Source organism: Lagopus muta, chromosome 15 (assembly GCF_023343835.1).
Source record: "Lagopus muta isolate bLagMut1 chromosome 15, bLagMut1 primary, whole genome shotgun sequence".
Taxonomy (NCBI): domain Eukaryota; kingdom Metazoa; phylum Chordata; class Aves; order Galliformes; family Phasianidae; genus Lagopus; species Lagopus muta.
The window spans coordinates 10,285,273-10,304,420 of NC_064447.1; the positions used below are offsets into that span (position 1 = coordinate 10,285,273).

A 19,148-nucleotide genomic window follows, 5' to 3' on the forward strand; every position below is an offset into this window, starting at 1 on the left:
ACCACCAGCAAGGGCCAAGGCAGGCTGGGTGCGACTGGGGGAGCAGGGCATGGTGCTAAAGAAGGCAGAGCAGGCTGGAAGAGCAGAGATGGCAGCAACTGCAGTGCAGAGCAGCAGCCCCAGCCCAGCCAGGCTGCTGCCTCTTGGTTTTGTCCAGGAGAACCTCCTCTTGTACAGCAGGAATCAGCACAATGCCTGCTTCTGCACCCCATCCTGCACCTGCCTTCCTCCAAAAACGTTCAGCAAGGAGTCCCTCAGTACATCTCCCTTTGCTAGCTAACAAGGGGTCTGAGCAATTCCACAGAGCTCAGGAGGCTCTGGTACAACACAAACACTGCAGTGATTTCCCACCCACCCCTTGAGAGACATCTTCAGGCAAAGCTGCTGCTGCATTGAATTGCAATGCTTGCAGCTTTTAGCATCAGCACAGAACAATTACAGAATCTGTCTGAAAGAATGAGCACTGCAATTAGAATGCACGCATTTCCAAACACAGCTATGAACTCGCTTGCAAAAACAGCCACTCTTGCTTCAGAAAAGAAATGAGCTTCTTCTGGTTTAACGACTTCTACTCCATCCGCTTTCCAAATTTAATTGCCTATCAGTTCATTCTGAACAGGATGAAATGCACAATTTCCTAAGTGAATAGCGAGGCTAATTAGAGGTTTTAATGATGGTGTGCTGGACCAGTCAGTTTTAAAAGTGAACACACTAGAGGAAGGCACTAACCAGGTAGGTTACACTGTGCATTTTAGCCTCACGTGAGCATCCACCACCTCCCCAGCTGCACACACTGCCCGGCCTAAGGACAAAGCACACTCAGCACCTCCAGCTGCCCAGCTGTGCACTGGGGCTTGGCAGGCTCCTTGGTTTGGAGTGAGAGTCAGAAAGTCAGGGACAAAACGAAACCAAAAGAACTCTTTGTGTGGGAGGCTCTTTGCCTGTGCAACCTTCAGAGGAAATTTAAAGGGCGAGTTAATGTGCTGGAACGGCATCCCCCCCGATTCACACAGAGAAGTGCTTGCTTTCTGCAGCCAGCTCAGGCATAATGCTGCTAATTTGGAGCTCATTCTCCACTAGCTGCCACCGAGGTTGGGATTTGCTCTGCACTCCAGCTGTGAACAAAGCCAGAAACAGGGAAGGGAACTTACAGAGTTCAAAGTCACCTTCTCAGTTTGGGTATTGTGAATAACATCGTGCCTGGCTCCCACGCCACCTCGCAGAGGTCCTCTCCATCCTCAGAGCCCTCTCACTGCTGCCTCACGATCTACTCCACCTCGCCACCTTCTGCAGCAGCATCTGTCATTCTTCAGGAGGCCAAAGGTAAAAAGAGAGTTAGAGAACACACCAAAGTGCCAAACCACTGCAGGCAGACAGCCACGGGTCACATGAAATAGCGATTTTTATTCTCTCAGATAAAATATTCCTTCCATTTCTGCTCGATCAGTTTGTGAGGGGTGGGGAGGCACGCAGAAGAGGGAAGGAGCCCTGCTCAGACAAGTTTGCTATCAGACCTGTCCTCACAGTCAACAATCCACATCAGACTGAACTCTTTTCCAATGAAAGAAAATAAAAGCTATCGGCAACTCTTGATCCCAGAAGGAAAGAGCTGTTCTCTATCAGGCACTCTGAATTGCTTAGCATCAGTACTTAGTGAAAGAGCATGATTAGAAAAATCCCAGATTTCTGAGTAAAATATCCAATCAAGAAACACTATTGAACAGAGATGGGGTAAAACCCACAGCATGGGATGGCGCTGGGCTCAGAGAGCTGTTATGGGAATTTAGGGGCAGGGCTGAGAAAGAAGCACATCCCAAGCAATGCTCCTGGGGACCAACGGGCAGGACAAGAGCAGAGCAAACTCCCAAGATCTCTCCTTGGGCCATGATATGCCAGAAGCAAATCCTCACTGCAGCCCATGGCTCTCTGATCGTACCCTGCTGCAGTTTGGCCAGGTTAGCCATTCCTTAACAAAGTTTCAGTTCTCACCTCTCAGTACCAGTTGGACAAGGATGTCCTACAAAGCCCTCTGCAGAGGTAACAGGAGGCACAGAGTAATTGTAATTACTGTAATTACTTTGTAATGTAATTGAGGGACCATCATAAGTTCAGGGCTTGTCGGACTGAAGCCTCCAACTACAAAAGCTGTAGAGACCACACGTCCGGAGAGCAGAGGAGGAAGAACTTTGTTGTCTGTTTCAGAGCAACACTTAAATTAAGTGACTAGATAAGCAGCAAAGCATCAGCAACGTTCTTCCAGCTCTGGTTCCTCTGTTCCAAAGCACAGGGCCACATTTATCCACACAAACCTATGAACTTTCCCTTAGCTGAGCAAGCTACTGGTAGGTTAACACACAGACATGTGTGCAGATCTTACTGGGGCAGGACATTGCTGGCTGCAGGAACTGTGTCCTAGAAGAGCTGGCTCCCCTTTTATTTTTCTTTTTTATAATATATTGAAGAAACATTACTTTGCCTGAAATGCTGCAAGATGGAAACCCATCTTCCCCATCCCCACCTGCATGTACAGCAGCCTCATTTTAAGCCTTTCTCCAAGAGAAGGAGCTTCACAGAAGCCTTCTCACTTTCTTGGCTGTGGAACACATCTCTCTTTTCTCTCTTTTTCCTTTTTTCTTTCTTTCTTTTTTTTTTTTCCCCGTTTAGTTTTGCTTTTATGTGGTCAGATCCAATTTGAGTGATTAAAGACAAGGCCAGGCACCAGCAAAGAGCAGCAAGGGGAGCTACTTCTTTACGATCTGAATGACATCTTCATGCTCCATCATATGGGTTAAGCCCACTCTTTGAGGGCTGTATTTTGTGCTTGTCCCCTTAGAAGAAAAACAGGGAGAAGGGTTAGAAGGCAACCAGTCACACCAGGACAAGGATTTCTGTTGTTAAACACTGCTGTTAAACACTTACCCATACCAAGGCGTATTTGAACTGGCTGGCTAATGATCTGTGAATCCGGTGGCACTGCAAGACAGACAGACAGCATGTGAGGCAGCTCAGGAGCCCTTTGTAAACAACTTGCTCACCAATCAGGATTTAGAAGCAACTCCTGTCTACATCAGAAATGACAATAGTGGTTTTAGAAGCCAGTTAGCAGCACTTGAAATACAAAATAGATGCACAGGAATCTGTAGATCACCAAAAGTCCCGTTTCACTGCTTCCATGTGCTTTTTCACTGCTCTGTATCAAGTAATTCTAAAAAGATCTTTCCTAGCAGCCAGGAAAGAAACCCAAGGCAGATGGAATCAGTAAAGGTAACAAAAGGAGAAGCCCAGCTAAGCACTGGCATACCCCCTACTTTTAAAAACTCATATAAATCATAGCAGGCTCGAAGATTCCTTCTACAGATAATTAATTATAAATAACAGAGAAATTACCACATGCTCCACAGAAGCCCCTTTCCGTAGGATAATGGCATCTGTGAAGTCTGGTCTCTCTGCAAAAAAGCAAAGGGATAAAAAGAATCACTGGCTTTGCACTGAACGTGTTCTAACACGCTGACATTGTGCCACATTGTTTTCTGCTTATTGCTCTCCAACCCCCTGCCTTGTCACACTTGCCAACAGCCTTCAGACACAGGCATCCAAGCAGCTGAAAGCACTGAACCTCTTCTGCCCACACTCCAGCACCCACAGGTTCAGTTATCCATGGCACAGCTCTCTCACAACTCACCTTCTGCAACCCCCTTCCAAAGACTTGGCTTTCAACAAAGAAGACAAAGTCAGAGCACACCTGTCTGAGTACAATGGCACCACTCTGCAGTTTTCTGTAAAATCCCCGGGGTTTCACAGCTTAACAAACTCACAGAAAATTCCTTAATCCTCTCATATCCACCCACTTCAGAGCTGTTTAGTTGTGATCACAGCCAGGGGAAGAACGCCTTGGAAAAGGAACAAGTTATAGATGTGCCTTCACCATCAGGAAAAGCTACAGGTGAATGGTAAAGCACAAGGAGGATCAAAGGCACCAGAGCTCCAGGAGCCCAGCATGGGAATCACCAAATCTCCCACAGAAGGAACAGGAGACCTCTTCTGGGCAGCAATCTGCTCATCACAGACTGCACACAGTAACTGTTAGAAGAAGGAAGCTGCAAGCTTGAAAACTTTATGACAGCATCATGAAAAGCCTCATAATAATTCAGCTCTTCTAGTGCAGAGAAAATAGGTGAATCAGACAAAACAGAAAGCAAGAGTTAATGCTGAAAGCTGGTTAGGGAGTACGTAGCTGCAGCATTTCCAAAAGGTCACTCAGAGCCAGGCATCCAAGCCCCACTGGCAGCCTGTCTGTGTTTGTGAGCAGCAGCCCTTTGTGCCTTTCAAACCTCCTGCTCAGCCAGTGGCCACTTACGTCCTCGTTTCTTGGTGTAGATGCAGGTAAGTGCCAGGTATTCCCACAGCTTCTCCAGCAAGTAATCCAGGTTCAATTTCATGCCACAGCTGTAAAACACGAGGAAAGACTCAGTGTTTATTGCTGTTGTGATTTAGAGATCCAGAAGAACAAGGTGAAACATCTAATTACAGAGCTAGGGTACAAGGGAAAATGTCTGTAATGATGTCATTACAGGAAAAGCACAAGATGAAATTAATAGGGCTTTCTGAAAGGAAGTAGCTTTGAAGCAGCAAAGCCCCAGTCACCCCAGTCAGATACATCAGTGCTTCCAAGGGAACAAGCTGGAGACTTATTCTGCCCTGCAGATGGTGTGAGGAAGCCAAGCAGCCTGCCTCTCCAGGGGAAGGAAGCCCAGAAAAAGCTGCACAGTGGCTCTCTGCTCCTACCTGATTACAACACTGTGGGGTCTCCGAGCAAGTCGATCCACTTCCTCCATAGATATCTGGTCAATCTTGTTATAAACCTAAGACAAATGAGAAAGAATGCACTCCTTAGGATGTCAGTTCAGCAGCACTGCAAGGAAGGCAGACACACACATGTGGGTATAAACAAGGCAGCTCAGCATCTGATATAGAAACACGGATCCTACCAGCCAGAGGCAGGCCAAGGCTTTTCAGAAATTCACCTGTTGAAGTTAAGGAGCCTGAATGCAAGTTTGGACCTTCTAAACCTCTCAATTTGGGCTGACTAGCAGTGTGCTCTCCAGCATCATGAATTTAACTCCAGGCTCGGCCATTATCAAACAAAGCCGTTAAAGGACCTCTGGCTCAAGGAAACATTCACAAAAACTCCAATGTGGGATGCTGGCAGCAGAGGAACTGAAGGCTCCACACCACAGCAGCGAGCTGCGCTACCAGCGTGCAGAGCTCACGCTGCTCCACGGCAGCAGCCACTAGAGGGCACAGGGAGAGCACACAGCACAGCTGCAGGTAGAAGGAGCAAAAAACGCCCACCTCCTCATCCCCAACCGTTACGGCTTTGAGAGTCAGGAAGACGCCGAGATTCCTTCTGTAAAGAGGCGTTTAGTGCTGCAGAAGGCGGGCTGCTTCTGAGATACTCACGTAAAGGCATGGCATGTAGACCCTGTTGCCTACAATCACGTCAATGAACTCGTCAGGAGAACAGTCCTCTCTGAAAAGGACTTCAGCGTTGAAGATTTCTGAGGTGAACATTGTCAAGGTCCAAATCCTGCATGCCTAAACACAGCTGCGAGTCAATGGCCTGCAGCTGCCTGGTGCAGCATGGAGAAAGGGAATAAAAATGGGACAAATCAACCCAGGCCTCCTCTCACCCCACCAGGCACACAGCGAGGCCATCCCACAGCAGCTATCGTTTGGCTCGAGAGCTGCTGGCTTGAGGCTCCAGTGCCTCTCATTTTAGGAAAAGGATACTATACTCATGGAGGATGAGCTGTACCAACTTCTCGGAGCACTGAGTGAGTGTGACAGTGGAGTTGAAGGATATACCTCCACCCTTCTTCGGCTGCAAGACAATCAATCAACTCAAGAACAGCCTCCAAAAGCCACCGCCTGCTTCATCTGCCCAATGCAATGGGCAGCACACATTGCCCTTGGCTTCCATTAAGCAGCCTGACACAAGCTGTGCTTCTAACAGCCCAGGAAAGCTCACCTTGAAGTAGATATTTGGTTTGCTTTTATTCAGACGGATTCCTACAGATTCCAGTTCTTTCTCCAGCAGGGCCCTGCAGGGACACTGCACGTTAGTACCTGTGAGATTGAGCCCAGCCAGGTGAGCCCACACTCTTCCTTTTTGACTGCCATACTGATACAACCTTGTTATCAACTCACTGCAACATAACACCCTCTGCTAATGCAGGACAGGGTCTGCAGTGGAAATCTAGCTCAAATCCATCTCTGCACAGCCATCCTGGAGGAATGATCTTTCAGCTGAGAAGCCCAAGCTGAGGTCTGCAGAAAGTTCTGTAAATGCTGCTCCCAGTTAGCCAGCATGCCATGGAGCACAACCCCAATCTTGCACTCAAGCTTAAATAGCAGTGTCCCTCCAGGTCTCCAACGTACCTGGGATACGGTGTTTCAGGGAGCTGGAATGTTTCCTGGGCACGTGGAAACTGCTGAACCTGACTCAGCATCCCAGCCCCACACACCCAGCAGCACGCACTCACCGCTGCACTTCACCCTTCGTGGCATCCAGCATCATAATGACAACATCTGCTGTCCTGGCCACAGCGATCACCTGCCGGCCTCTGCCCTTCCCTGAGGAGAGAGGACATGGCTGTGTATCAAGAAGAGAAGCCAGCTGTGAGTCCTGTGACAGATGGGGACTGCTGTTTGGGAGCAAGGGAAAGGATCCTGCAATCCTGTGCTGGCCGCAGTCAGCTGTCAAGGGGTCCCTGTGTGAGCACATCTGGCCCATCCAGTGCTACCTTCTGCCCAGCACAAGCCTCCAGAACATTCTCTGCTGCTGCTCTTCTGTCATGGCTTACACAAGTAGCACACATAAAGCTGGCTGTATGTTGAAATGTCACTGCTGCCAGCTGGGCAGACCCCAGACCTGAGCAGTGGGAGTGGCTCCAGGTGGCAGAGGCAGCTTATGCAGGGCAGTGAGGTGGGCATTTTCTGGTCAAAAGAGAGAGAGACCTCATCAACCAACCGGGCTGTGCTCCTCTAAGAGACCATCAGGATGTCTTCCTAAATTTTGTAAATGTTTCTTTTGTCACGACCTGCTGATAAGGAAGATAATGAAGCAGAAGCACAAAGGCCCAGAATCAGGAGTCATGGAAGGACTTGCAGGAAATTAATCAAAAGAAGTTACTGTTCAGCTGTAATTCCCCCCTCCTCCTCTCCAGCATCTTTCTTTAGATTTCCTCTGTACCAGAAAGCAGATGAGCAAAATAACACTCATGCAAGAAGGTGAGAAGTGACTGACTTGCTTTGGCTCCCACCTCCAGAAAAGCATCTTTCTGCTACATATAGAGCCTTACGTGGGCCAGGGATAAGAATCGTGCCTCACATAAGATCAAGAATGCCAGTTTGGAAAGCCAGTGTGGGAACTGTTGGCCTGGGAAAGCTGCTGATGTTTGATCTGGGCAAGAATGATACTGAGTGCAAGTCCCTCCTTTACATCAACATAGAGATCAGCCAACCTTGTGCTGCTCCTTCAATGATTCCAGGCAGATCCAACAGCTGAATATTGGCTCCTTTATACTGAAAAGGAAACGGATACAAAGTTGAAAGCCTTGTGCAGGGTACCTCAGCTGCCCTGAAAGCCCCAGGCACAAGCTGAGCTCCAAAGCCTGCAGAGAGTGGAACTGAATGAACGCCAGTAGTGGAAGACAACTTTCCACAAAGCTGGTGGCTTTGTTTTGATGAGGCAACCTCTGGAGTGTTTCCCATTAAGCTGTGTTCAACTGTGGGTCACACTGCAATTCTAGCCTCCTAAAGAGTCACATAACTGCAGTCTGAAAACAGCACAGTGCAACTGCAACAATATTCCAAACTGATACATAGAAAAGAAAGGGAAAAAAAATCCAACAGCTCTATTTTGGTCTAACAAGTAAAGCTCAGTAATGAGCAAATGCCATAATCCCTTACCAAGACGGGTCAGAACTACTGGTGTGTGTTGCAGGTCTTACAGCACCAGGAAGAAAAAGGGGGGACCTTTGTTCATTGGATCAGCAGAGTCACCATGTTTCAAGCTGCTGCTGCAGTAAGTCCTCAGTAACAGCTTCAGCTGGTGACTGGAGCCTGAGGCTGCATTTGGATGCATTGCAGTGCTGGTGTTCATTTTAACACCAATACGTCTGCTTCCACTAGTTAAATCTGCTTTCAATTCTGACCCAAGTTTTCTCATTACTCTTGGATACTTTTCAGTCTGATGCCCTTTACCATTTGCTTTACTGATAGACACTCAAACCACCGCTAATGAAATTCCTCAAGGACAGGAGCAGTTGTATTTTCTTTCCAAATTGATCATGGTACAGATTGCCTCTTTTAAAGCTTCATTAAAAACAAATCTGTCAAGGTTTCCAGCCATCTGGTCAATGGTGCCAATAGCAGTTATAAAAAATTCAGCTGAGAATTCCTGTATTGCTCTGGTCAGTCGAACTGTGCCGTACGAAACCCCGAGCAGGCAGTCAATCTTGAAGAGTTATGCAGCCTGGAGAAGTGCTACATCAGCACTGCAGGTTGCAGACTTGATATTGCAAGCACTCAAGACTTGGTGAAGTTTAAAGCAGAGGTCAGCAGAGATCTCCAGATATTGCTGCTTCTCAGTGGTAATACAGGTGTAACTGCTGTGAGCAGAGTTCTGTACACGTCTGGATTTCTTACCGCTACCTTCTATGAAAGGGAGGAAAATCCTACTTACTTCTATGACTCCTGGGATACATGTCAGGGTTGTGAACTCATAAGATGCAGCTTCACTGGCAGTTGAGGTCATTAAACTCAAAAACGTGGACTGAAAAAGCAAGAGATGGCCATCACAAGAGGTACTGAAATGAAAGCACTGACACGCGTTCAGCAAAACATGCAATACTAAAAAGCGTTCATCTGTTTTTAAAGTCAGGTTGCAGCCATGCAGGACCCAGGGACTGAAGCAGTAACGGGTCTGCCAGCATGAAGATAAAACCTATTCTCTTGCCTACGTTCTCAGCAGTGGCTGCACTAGTTAATTCTTCATTAACTAATGGCAAGAAGGTGAAATACAGAGAGATGACAGATACCTGCTTTACAGCCCCTGCCAGTCTCAAACCCAGACAAACCACACTGCAAGGTTAACTCGGACACACTGACCTTACCCACAGAAGGAAAACCAATCAGTGCCACTCGGGCATCTCCAGATTTCATCACATCGAAGCCTTCTCCTTTAGCAGCAGAGGATTTGGAAGGTTCTAACAACTGAGCTCTGTATTTTGCAAGCTTTGCCTTCAGCAGGCCAAGATGGTACTCGGTAGCTGAAATAACAGAAGCGCAGCAACTGGTTAAAGACAGTGCCTGATAACTCACCTCTGGAAACAAGAGCCTTCCTAAAATGAAACCTCAGATTTCAGTCCATAGCTTAACACACCCTACCCACATCCAGGTGTTCTGTACCTTCTGAGATATCGGCCACTGAGAGTAAAGTCTTACAGTAACCTGCACGCAAGTCAAACTTCAAGGAAATAAGATGTTTTCAGGTTGGATATTAGGAACAATTTCTTCTTGGAAAGAGCGGTCAGGCACTGGCACTGCTGCAAGGGAGCGGTGGGGTCACCGTCCCTGGAGGTGCTCCAGACTGTGGAGATGTGGCACTGAGGGCTGTGGGCACGGAGGGATGGGTTGGGAGGAGGCACAGCCTGCAAGGAACAGCCCGCCCCGGGCAGAATGCCTCTGCACAGCCCTCCTGCAGCATCCACCACTGCAAAAACGCAGGATACTCTGCCAACTTTTAAAACGATGCTCAGCTTAGAGCTCACGTACACGAATACAGCATTTACCAACTTATTCTTGAATTTACACCCGACACAGAGGAGAAGGCAGCTCGCTCAACAGAAGCTTGTAACAGGGGATGGCAGTTTTTACCAGCTCTCCTTGCCAGCATTCAGCACAGCCTCCAGCCCGCAGAAGCAGCAGGGCTGCCCTGCCCGGCCCTGCCTTGAATTCAAGCATCCGAATTCCAACCCGGTGCGACCAGCAGCCCGGCTCCCACCGCCGGGACGCGCCGGGCTGCGGAGGGGGCACGCGAGGAGAGAGCGGCCCGTGAAGAGCGCCCGGCGCCCGCCCTGCCCAACCTGTGCGCTTCTACAGCCGCAACCACCGCTTCCCTCCGCTCCTCGCCCCCCCGGCACCTTTGTTCTTCTGGGTGCGGGCGATTTCCTTCTCGATCTCGGAGATCTTCTCCAGGATGCCCATGGCGCGGCCCGCCGCGGCTCCTCACGCCGCCCGCCGGAAGTGCTGCCGGTCCGTCCGTGCGCCTAAATGCTCCGGGCTGCGTCCACTTCCGCCGCCTGGCAAGGGGGGGGGATATGGGAGGGCTGCGCACTCCGCACACCGCTCCGGCCGCCCCGCGCCCTACGTTCCGCTCGCCTCCGTGGTCCCACTCGGCCCCCTCCCTGCACGGGGTCCCCCCCGCTGGCATCCCAAAAGGGCTGATGGAGGAAAGGATACGTGGCACAGAGCCCGCAGGATGCGTTAGGGCCAGGGATTGAGCTTCCCCCCACCACAGCGATCCCCCGTCCACTGTTAAAGGCAATGGGATTCTTGAACCCTTGGATTGGTGGTCGTTAAGCAGCAACCCAAAAAAAGGGTTGTTAATCACCAGGATAGGCTCCTCAGGGATGTGGGTTGAGTCACCATCCCTGGATGTGTTTAAAACCCATTTGGATGTGGTGCTCAGAGACATGATTTAAGTGGAGGGCTGTTAGTTAGGGCAGCATGGTTAGGTTTTTGTTGGAAAAGACCTTAAAGATCATTGAGTCCAACCGGAACGATTATATGATTCTATGAATTTGTCCTCAAGCAGGGAGATGAAGCACAGCTGTTCCCATGAGCCGATCAGCGCTGCCGTTAACAAACACACACAGATACAGGCCTCTTAAATAGATTTTGTTTTTAATTTGGACGTTGATAACTCCGCAAAATACTTCTCCCAGTCCCTTTTCCAAAGTACATCCATAAATATACCAATTCTTCAGCCAACACTGTTAAAAAAAAGAACTCACACCTTTTTCAGAAGCCGCGGATCCCCCGTCACTCCCTCTCCCAGCACCTCACCCATTAGTCGCCTTCCACCACAATGTGACGTACTGAACAGCTCTTCAGCTCATCAAACAACTCAAAGAAAAAGAAAATCAAAACCAAGGCTTTAGAGAAATCCTGAACACAGGCAGCCCTTCACATCACTGTTCCCTGTCCCTAACACGTCTTACTGAGGCCGGTTGGGATTTCAGCTCAAGTGTTTCAAGTCTGCTGCCATGAGACAGGCAGAGGTACATGGCAAGAACACTTCCTCCCCCTATCAGCTTTCACAGGAAAACTGCAGGGGAAATCTAGGGTAGATACATTACCGAATGACCCCAGGAACCTTCCTAATCCAGCTTCTACAGACAACCACAGAACCAATTCAACTGAACAGCATCAGAAACCCGAGTGTAACACTGCACTAACAGCACAGGGTGGTTACTGTCATTGCCAGCTCTGCACACAGCTCCTGAAAGCAACCTGCGGGGAAGGGTCTGCAGCCGTGCTGCCACCTTCCCTACAGCTCACCCCTCCACTTCTCACAGCTGAGCAGCACCATTGGTTTCAGTCTCAAAACCAGGACATCTCCCAGCACCACGCATGCAGAAACGCCTTTCCTCACTTCCCTGCAGCCCAAGTTTCTCCCAGAGCAGAATAAAAGCAGAATCTGTTTCTATGCTTCCCTACTCACACCAGCATCCCCCTCCTCCAGCTCCTCAGCCTTTGTGCAACACTACAAATCCACCTGCAACGAACGACCAGGACAACAGCACACACTTGCTCCACTCTCCCGTCTCCATCCGCAGGCAGGGCTGCTGGTTCTGGGGCCCAGGACTCACCCACAGAGAGCAGCCCACAGAAGGGCACTTCCAGCACTGCATCATTTCCCAACAGCCCCACCGCCTCTCCAACGTGCACAACCCCAGCTTGGTGCATACAAAACAGGCTCACTGAGACCCAAACCCACTCCTGTTAAGGTTCACACTAGCAACTCAGCTGCTGCGCAGTACCCCACCTGCTGCCAAAAGGAAGCAGAAAACAAAACCCAAACAACCAACACAAGGGATGCAGAGGGCTTTGCTTTCCTCTCTCAGGCAGCAAATCCATCCTCAGCACCCGCCCTGTCAGCACTGAAGCAGGGCTGCTTCAGGGGGGCGTTTTCAAACAGCCTGCAAAACACCAGCCAAACTCGCACAGAAGCCCTGCAGGGGTGACTGACACATTAAATATACAACTGAGGCCAGCTTTTAAAACGTCTTGGAAAATAACCTGCACACGCATACACACACACACACACTTTGGCACACAAGCCTTAAGTTATATCACTTGAAACATTTCGAAGTCAGAGAGATATTGAATTGGGATTTTTTGTTTTCTTTTTTTTTTGCCTTGCATAAAGGTATCAAGCAGTGGTGTTGGTGCAGCATGAGGGTTGAGTACAAATGCTGAACAGTTCAAGCTGTTTGTGTGGTGCTGCTCAACGCTTGCACTCCAATTACTGTCCCAAAGCAGAAGCTAGCTGAATACATACACGAATATAAAAACTAACATAGACATTCCTGGTTTTCAATGTGAAAACGGTAAAATGTAACTGAGTAATTGTGCATTTGCCATAGGGTCCTTGGGAAAAGGAACCATAAAAATATTTTCTTTTTTTTTTTTTTAATAAAAGTTTGTTTTTTCTTTTTCTTTAAACCCTTAACTTAATTAAAGAGCAAATTATACACCTATAAGCAGAGTTCAGAACCACTTTACTGACAGCCCGGAAGTCCATACATCAAACTAATTCCCAGTGGCAATTCCAGACACTGGAACAGCTCTCGGCTCCAAGGGGCCGGTGTTCCTGAAAGATCTGCAGCTCTGGCTAACCTCATTAGCCAGCAGGAAGCAAAGACTCGTTCAACCCTCATCCATCTCAGCCAACACTCCCTTGACAGACTGCAGCCGAGCAGCTGCCTGCCAAGCAGAGCCTCACACACGCGGCCGTGCCTGGCTCTGGGAGCATCAGAGCTGGCAATCTGGGTAAGAAACCTGAGTCCTGGCGATTTCAACCCATATCAGGCTGTAACAAGGAGAATACAAGCACCAAGCTTATGTTTTCTTATTACTCAGAGAATAGACCGATTCCAGCTACTGAGAAACAGCTTCCAGAAGGAGAGCCAGGAGGAGTTTCAGTGACAGAGAAACTAGCTGTGCAATAAGAAAGTGCATTTAAAGGTATCTTAAAACCAGATTAAAGATCAAATCGCCACTCGACAGGAGGGAGAATTAAGCTCCAGCAGCCATGCTCCTTGGGCTGGTGGGTTAACATTCAGGCTCTCTCTCTTGCGAGTCCGAGGGGCAGGAGAGAAGCGTGCCTTCCCGTGCTCCGGCAGGGACACAGTCCTCCTGGCAGGCCATGCTCTCCTGCCCCATTTGCTTCTGTGCAGTATCAGTTCTGGACAGCTGTCATCGGAATTCATAGATAGGAGCGCTGTGCTCAGGAACATGAGTTAAATTCAATGACTGATACCTGGGAGAGAGGAAAAAGATGGATGAGGAGATTACACAGAGCAACGGAACCCCCCACCTCCAGCTAAGAGCTCCTGTCCAGCAGCTGCAGCCAGGTGGGCTCTCCCTTTCCTTTGGGACAGTCTTGGAGGTGTTCAAGCAATGGCTTTTCAGTGGTGCCAAACCCCTGGCAGGACTCAGCTTCATTCCTCATTTCCATTCCCACATCTTGAAGCTACCTGCAGCCAGGCTGCCATCGAGCAGGGCTGACTGCGGGCTTTGGACACCTTTTGAAGTTTGACAACTTTCATGTTCAAACAGTGTTTGCTTCAACTGAAAATTAGACTCAAATCTTTCAAAGCTTAGCTTAAGGGGATTCATCTGAAAGCCTCCCAGGCACCTTCCTTCCTTCTGAGAGCTTCCAGACACCCTACAGATTCGCTCGCTGTGCGTGACAAATATCTTTATTATTTATCCAAAGCTAGGGAAAAGAGCTCTCACAGCTACTTGTCAGATAGCTCTAACAAAAAAAAAAACACCACCACCACCAATTAACTTTGACTGTTCCCTGCATCTTGCAACAACACCTCAAGCACCTTGGAGTACAAAGCACTGGCCTAACAAGACACCTGCCTGAAGGGAGCAGCAGGAGAGCTGTTACAGGTGAGAAGGCACTGAAGCTCCCTCTCCCAGGTCCCTCTGATATCTTCTGAAGGGCCAAAGCACAGAGAAGCTCAGAGCCTGAACGACTTAAGGCTTTTACAGGCAATCCCAACAAAGGTTTGCAGGCTGGAGCTGGATAGACGCTAACAGCGAACCACAGTTGGGGTCTGCCTCCCAGCACCTCACAAACACATCAGATCATTGCTTCACTGCTCCACAGCACGTTTCCATACAGTGTTTCTCTGCAGCATGCTGCCAGCTCAGTTACCATCAGCCATGCAAAAGGCAGCACTTTAAACCACACAGATGGGCCAAGCACATAGACCGACCCTCCCTCCCCATCGGGGTCCAGCCACCAGACCAAATCCCCTCCCCACCAAAATAAGTGTGCTGCCTGGCTGCTCCCAGGACTGCAGATGGGCAGGAGAGGAGTCCCTGCTTTGTCTGAGGAGGCACCCTAAAAGGAAGCAAGGCTCCTTACCATTCTGAACTCCTATGGTAGTAATAGCCTTCTATAGACGCTGCTGACTTCTGGAAGCAGATGTAATAGAAACCAGCAAAGGAAGCACCGCTGATGTCTTTGATAGTGTGGTCTGGCACTAGGAACTGTTCCTGCTCACAAAACATAAGTTGCATTTAGAAATGCTGGTCAAATATCCCCTCCCTCACCCAAACTGGCCCTCCCAAGTTGAGTACCAGCACCTATTAACACAAAGCACTCCTGGGTGAGCATTCCCTGCATTCCTAGCAGCCCAGACCAGGACTTCTGTGGTGTTTTTTTTACCACCTGGCATTGCAAGCACCTTACAGGGAAGCAAGAACTGAGAGCAAAACCACTTTTAAAGAGCACACACAATCAATTTTAGTCCAACACCTGCCCCTTCCAAACCAGAGGCCAGTCACAAAATCAACAATCAGAGCTGCCTGAGGATCCCCTCCCTTCACAGCTGCACAAAGCAGTCGAGAGAGAGGACTCAACCCAGCTGTAGAGCCAAGAGGACTGGTCAGCAAACTGCCATCAAACCCAGGCCCAGCACAGAGGCTGGAGACACTGATTCTCTCAGCATCTGGAGAATCACTAAGCATGATGATGTTCTTGTTGTGTTTTCAGGTATGACTGCAGCCCTTAAGGATGCAATCAGCTGACTAGACAGGAGTCACACTGGGATTTGCAAATATGGCAGGTTAATGAGGTCAGATAGGGCAAGATCTTTCATTAGGCCAGCACCAGTAGCTGAGAAAGCTTTCAAGTCCCTGTCAGTCACTTGTAAGCAGCTCATCGGAGAAGGCAGCACACAGTTTACCTTCCATCTCATGAAGACATAGTCCCCGTTTTTCAGATCCTCATAATCAAAGTCATCAGAGTTAAATGTTTTTGCATACTGGTAGAAAGCTTGGAATTTCCCCTAGAACAAAAGAAAAACAAGTAAACACAAAAACCAGGAGGCTTACTCCAGGAAAAGTGCTTACTAGTGCCAGCTGCTATTCTGGAGGAAAAAAAAGAGGACCTCCTCACTGAAGGGATTGCACTTCCCTCAGAGCAGCACTGAGTGCATGCCCCAGGACTAGCACAGGGCAACAAGGACTGCAGCCATCTGCAACCACATCCAGCCTGGTTGCAGAAGGTCCTGCACTTCTTGGGGTGTATACATGTTGACAAAAATATAACAAACATCAGTCTGGCAAGCGGCAGCAAAGGTCAAGGCAGCAAAATAATCAGCCAGCTGCTGTGGCCCTGATCCAGGGCACACCCTGGCCTGGTGAGAAGGCGGAGGTTGCTGGTGCCACAAGACACAGGTGCCTGTGCCAGAGGAGCACCTTGCCCTTTCTCCACTTTGTTTTGCACCAAGAGTTCAAAGCAAGGAGCGTGTTCTCATAGGAATGAAAGAGATGGAAATTGCTCCTGCTTCCCTTCCAAGTCCAGGGCCAACAACTGCATAGCAAGACATCCTCTCCATTCCTAGAGGTCTCAGCTCAGTCTGCTGAAGAGACCTCCAGACACCAAGACTCTGGCAGAGGGAGGAGGGCACCCCAAAGGAGAGCTCCTTGCATGGGCACTCTCAGTACCTCACCTATATCAGCTGCTCAGCCAGGACTGCATCAGACCTGCATGTGGCCCCTGATTTATTTACCCAGTGTTTACGATCCACGTCTTCATCAGCATCCCACTTGCGTGTTAAGAAAGGGTGCTTTTTACTGATTATTTCCCCTTCAAAGAAAGTAGTTAGGGTTGGGTACTCCTAGGAGAGAACAGAGGTAAGATCATTTGTCACTTAGTGGCCCGAACTCAGCAAAAGGCAGCATCTCACAGCAAGGGCTCCAGGCTTGTCAAGGATCTTGGAGAAGCACAGTAAGAAGTGTCACACCCATGAAACACCTCTCACTGGCTGTTCAGCACACAGCACACCACGCTGGATGGATGCAGACAGAAGCACATAAAGATCTGAATTGTTTAGGTTATGTTTTCTTCTGGCACAAAGCTGACTGTAGGGTCAGGCTGGGTTCTGCTCAGACCCTAAGGGATGCCAGATAAGCTTCCTTCCTTCAGGTCTCCCATCAAGGCCCATCATATTTGCTCCATATGCCAAGAACAGCAGACTTAAGCCATTAACCTATTTAGCAGTCAATTCTGCTGCATGGTCAATCCCTTTGCTTCCTCCTTCTAGTGGTAGCTTCTCCTACCTCACCAGGAAAAAGAAAAGCCTTTGAACAGCATCTTCCCATGCTGTTTTGCAATTAGCACTCACCTCTGTAAGGCCTTTAATCTTCAAGTATCCACAGAGATAGGAGTTTTCCATGTCCACATGCTAGAAAAAAAGTGCAAAGTCCCACTATTAGCACGCACAAGAAGGCACTCAATTGATCCAAAGCTATTTCTAACCCCAAGGGCCTCCAAGGCTCGATTCTGCTTCAGTTGGTACAGACCACCCAGCTCACAGCCACCCCAAGGCTGGGGGGGCTTGGGAAGAGGATTTAAAGGTGCTCAGCCATCTTCTCATGGCCTGGCTGCTTTCAGCTCTTCCCACTCTCAGTCAGAGGTCTCTGCCTCACATCCAGACCTGGCACACAAAGCCTTTTCAGAAGGCAGGTGACGTCTTATGCATCTTCCCCAGATCTAATGCTTTGGTGTCACTCCTCTTGTAAGTTCCTGAGCTGCATCTTGCCGCTTCTGCTATGCAGAAATGAAGCAGTGGGATGCTTCTGCTCTGAGCGCCTTTCAAGCAGGGGGATTTTCCAAGCCTTCCCCTGCCATCTCCAGATTGGTTTTCAATGCAAGAAGCGAATTATTTAGAGAAGTGCAAGCATCAGCTGTGGGAAGATGGCTTTTCCCCACCTGTGATCAAAGAAAAGCCACATTTCTCTGTGCCGAGCACAGGGAGAGCAGGCAGCCATCTCTTCTCATCCAACAAGCACAGAACAGCATTTTTTAGCACAAAGATAGAGCCAGCCTCTGTGAGAAAGCAGCATGCAGTGAACTAAACAGCCATAGGATGTCTCCATCAGAGCAAACCGTAGCGGGTACACTTGTGCTGTTGACAAGTGGAAGACTGGATGAGAAAGCAGAGGGCATAACTCACACTGCCCCATCTGCAGACCCTGGGGCTCTGACTTCACTTCTCAGTGCCAAGCCATGCATCACGCTGCATCACTGCTGCACACCCAGCCTGGGTCCCTCGATCTGACACCACCAAAGCAGGAGCAGGGCTGTGATTTGCCATAGGGAAGCATGCATCAGATGTCTGGTTTCCCCACGCACTAACGACCCCACACCGCTACCCAAAGTGAGCGTGCCAGTGCCTCTGACTAAAAATGAAGCATGCAGGGTGATGGTGACTCCAGAGAGGATTAGGAAAGCCCCATTCTCCAGAACTGTCTGGTTGCATTCCCAGTACAGCAGAACTGCTGCACTCCTCCCTTGGTTCCCCACACAGCCACCAGCACCACGGGATGAGGAACCCAAACTCCAGCACAGAGACTTGGATCCTAGCTGAATTCCAGCTAGGCCTGAAATACAGGCTGCCCCGCTGCTGGGGACTTCCTGGGCACCTCCCAGCACAGGGCAGGCTCCCACCCTTCCTCCTGGCAGCCCAGAGGCACACGGGCACCCCAAGGCTGAGGGGAATGAGGAAGAGACCTCGTGTTAGGTATCTCAGCAGCCACAAGGACAAATAGGGGCAAAAGTGTGAGAGGAAATGGGAAGAGATCCCTGGTTAGGGATCCTATCAGTCCTGAGGGGAAAAAGGAAATGAAGCTGAGAGGGGAGAGGAGCACAGAGCCGGGTGGGAGGCTGCCAGAAGGTTCGGACCCACTCAGAGAGATCTGAGGAATCGGGGAAAGGAGCCACGAGAAAAACAGGAGACTGAGGGCCCGCGGAGGTCCAGGAAAGGGGCTCCCGAACCAGGGGGTGCCGAAGGAACGGGGAGGACTCGGGGAAAGGCGTTCCAAAGGAGCGCGGGGAGCACCGCCCGCCCGGCTCTGCGGCCGTCAGGGGAAGGCCCGAGGCCCAGCGAGGGGAAACGCAGCCCGGCCCGAGGGCGGCCCCTCACCTGCATGACGACCTCCACCTCGTAGGCGTTACCCTTGCTGCGCTGCTGCCCGCGGAACTTGGCGCCACTGTACAGCAGCGAGGTGGCCACGCCGGGCTGCGCCGTGTTGATGGGAGGCGGCGGCACCAAGCTGCTGGCGGCCGCCCCGGAGGGAGCCGAGGAGGCCGAACCCGCGGCTCCGCCCGCGCGGCACCGCTCGCTGCGCACCGGCATCTCGGGAGGATCCCCGGGAGCCAGCGTGGCCGGGGCTCAGCGGCCGCCGCCGGGGCCGCCGCCCGCGCTCCGCTCCCTTCACGCCCAGGCCGCCACCACCGCCGCCGCCTGGCTCGGGGCCTCCCGGCAACGCCTCCG

At 50.1% G+C, this 19,148-nt stretch overlaps 2 protein-coding genes across 2 annotated transcripts; both read right to left on the reverse strand.

The window, feature by feature from the left end:
* Positions 1–1,384: 1,384 nt before the first annotated feature.
* On the reverse strand, positions 1,385–10,334 carry DRG2 (developmentally regulated GTP binding protein 2). The gene is made up of 13 exons (XM_048961568.1): positions 10,206–10,334; positions 9,172–9,332; positions 8,747–8,836; positions 7,524–7,584; positions 6,543–6,633; positions 6,029–6,101; positions 5,791–5,881; positions 5,461–5,558; positions 4,786–4,862; positions 4,358–4,446; positions 3,388–3,446; positions 2,920–2,973; positions 1,385–2,828 (listed from the first exon to the last, which is right to left on the reverse strand). The coding sequence occupies exons 1-13, from the start codon at positions 10,267–10,269 to the stop codon at positions 2,742–2,744; spliced, it is 1,095 nt and encodes a 364-aa protein (XP_048817525.1). The 5' UTR covers positions 10,270–10,334; the 3' UTR covers positions 1,385–2,741.
* Positions 10,335–10,949: 615 nt separating this feature from the next.
* On the reverse strand, positions 10,950–19,127 carry GID4 (GID complex subunit 4 homolog). The gene is made up of 6 exons (XM_048961575.1): positions 18,798–19,127; positions 16,998–17,057; positions 16,383–16,490; positions 15,555–15,656; positions 14,732–14,862; positions 10,950–13,609 (listed from the first exon to the last, which is right to left on the reverse strand). Exons 1-6 carry the CDS (start codon positions 19,008–19,010, stop codon positions 13,546–13,548), a joined length of 678 nt encoding a protein of 225 aa, XP_048817532.1. The 5' UTR covers positions 19,011–19,127; the 3' UTR covers positions 10,950–13,545.
* Between the last annotated feature and the right edge of the window lie 21 nt (positions 19,128–19,148).

Bases quoted from the DNA above. Each gene is read 5' to 3' on its own strand.
- GID4 (XM_048961575.1), bottom strand. From the start codon at position 19,010: ATGCCGGTGCGCAGCGAGCGGTGCCGCGCGGGCGGAGCCGCGGGTTCG. The intron at 14,863-15,554 runs GTAAACTGTGTG...TTTTGTGAGCAG, and splicing joins ATGTCTTCATGAGATGGAAG to GAACAGTTCCTAGTGCCAGA. The intron at 13,610-14,731 runs GTAAGGAGCCTT...CCTCTCTCCCAG, and splicing joins TACCATAGGAGTTCAGAATG to GTATCAGTCATTGAATTTAA.
- DRG2 (XM_048961568.1), bottom strand. From the start codon at position 10,269: ATGGGCATCCTGGAGAAGATCTCCGAGATCGAGAAGGAAATCGCCCGC. The intron at 5,882-6,028 runs GTGAGCTTTCCT...ATTGTCTTGCAG, and splicing joins AACCAAATATCTACTTCAAG to CCGAAGAAGGGTGGAGGTAT. The intron at 2,974-3,387 runs GTAATTTCTCTG...TCTGTCTTGCAG, and splicing joins GGGCTTCTGTGGAGCATGTG to TGCCACCGGATTCACAGATC.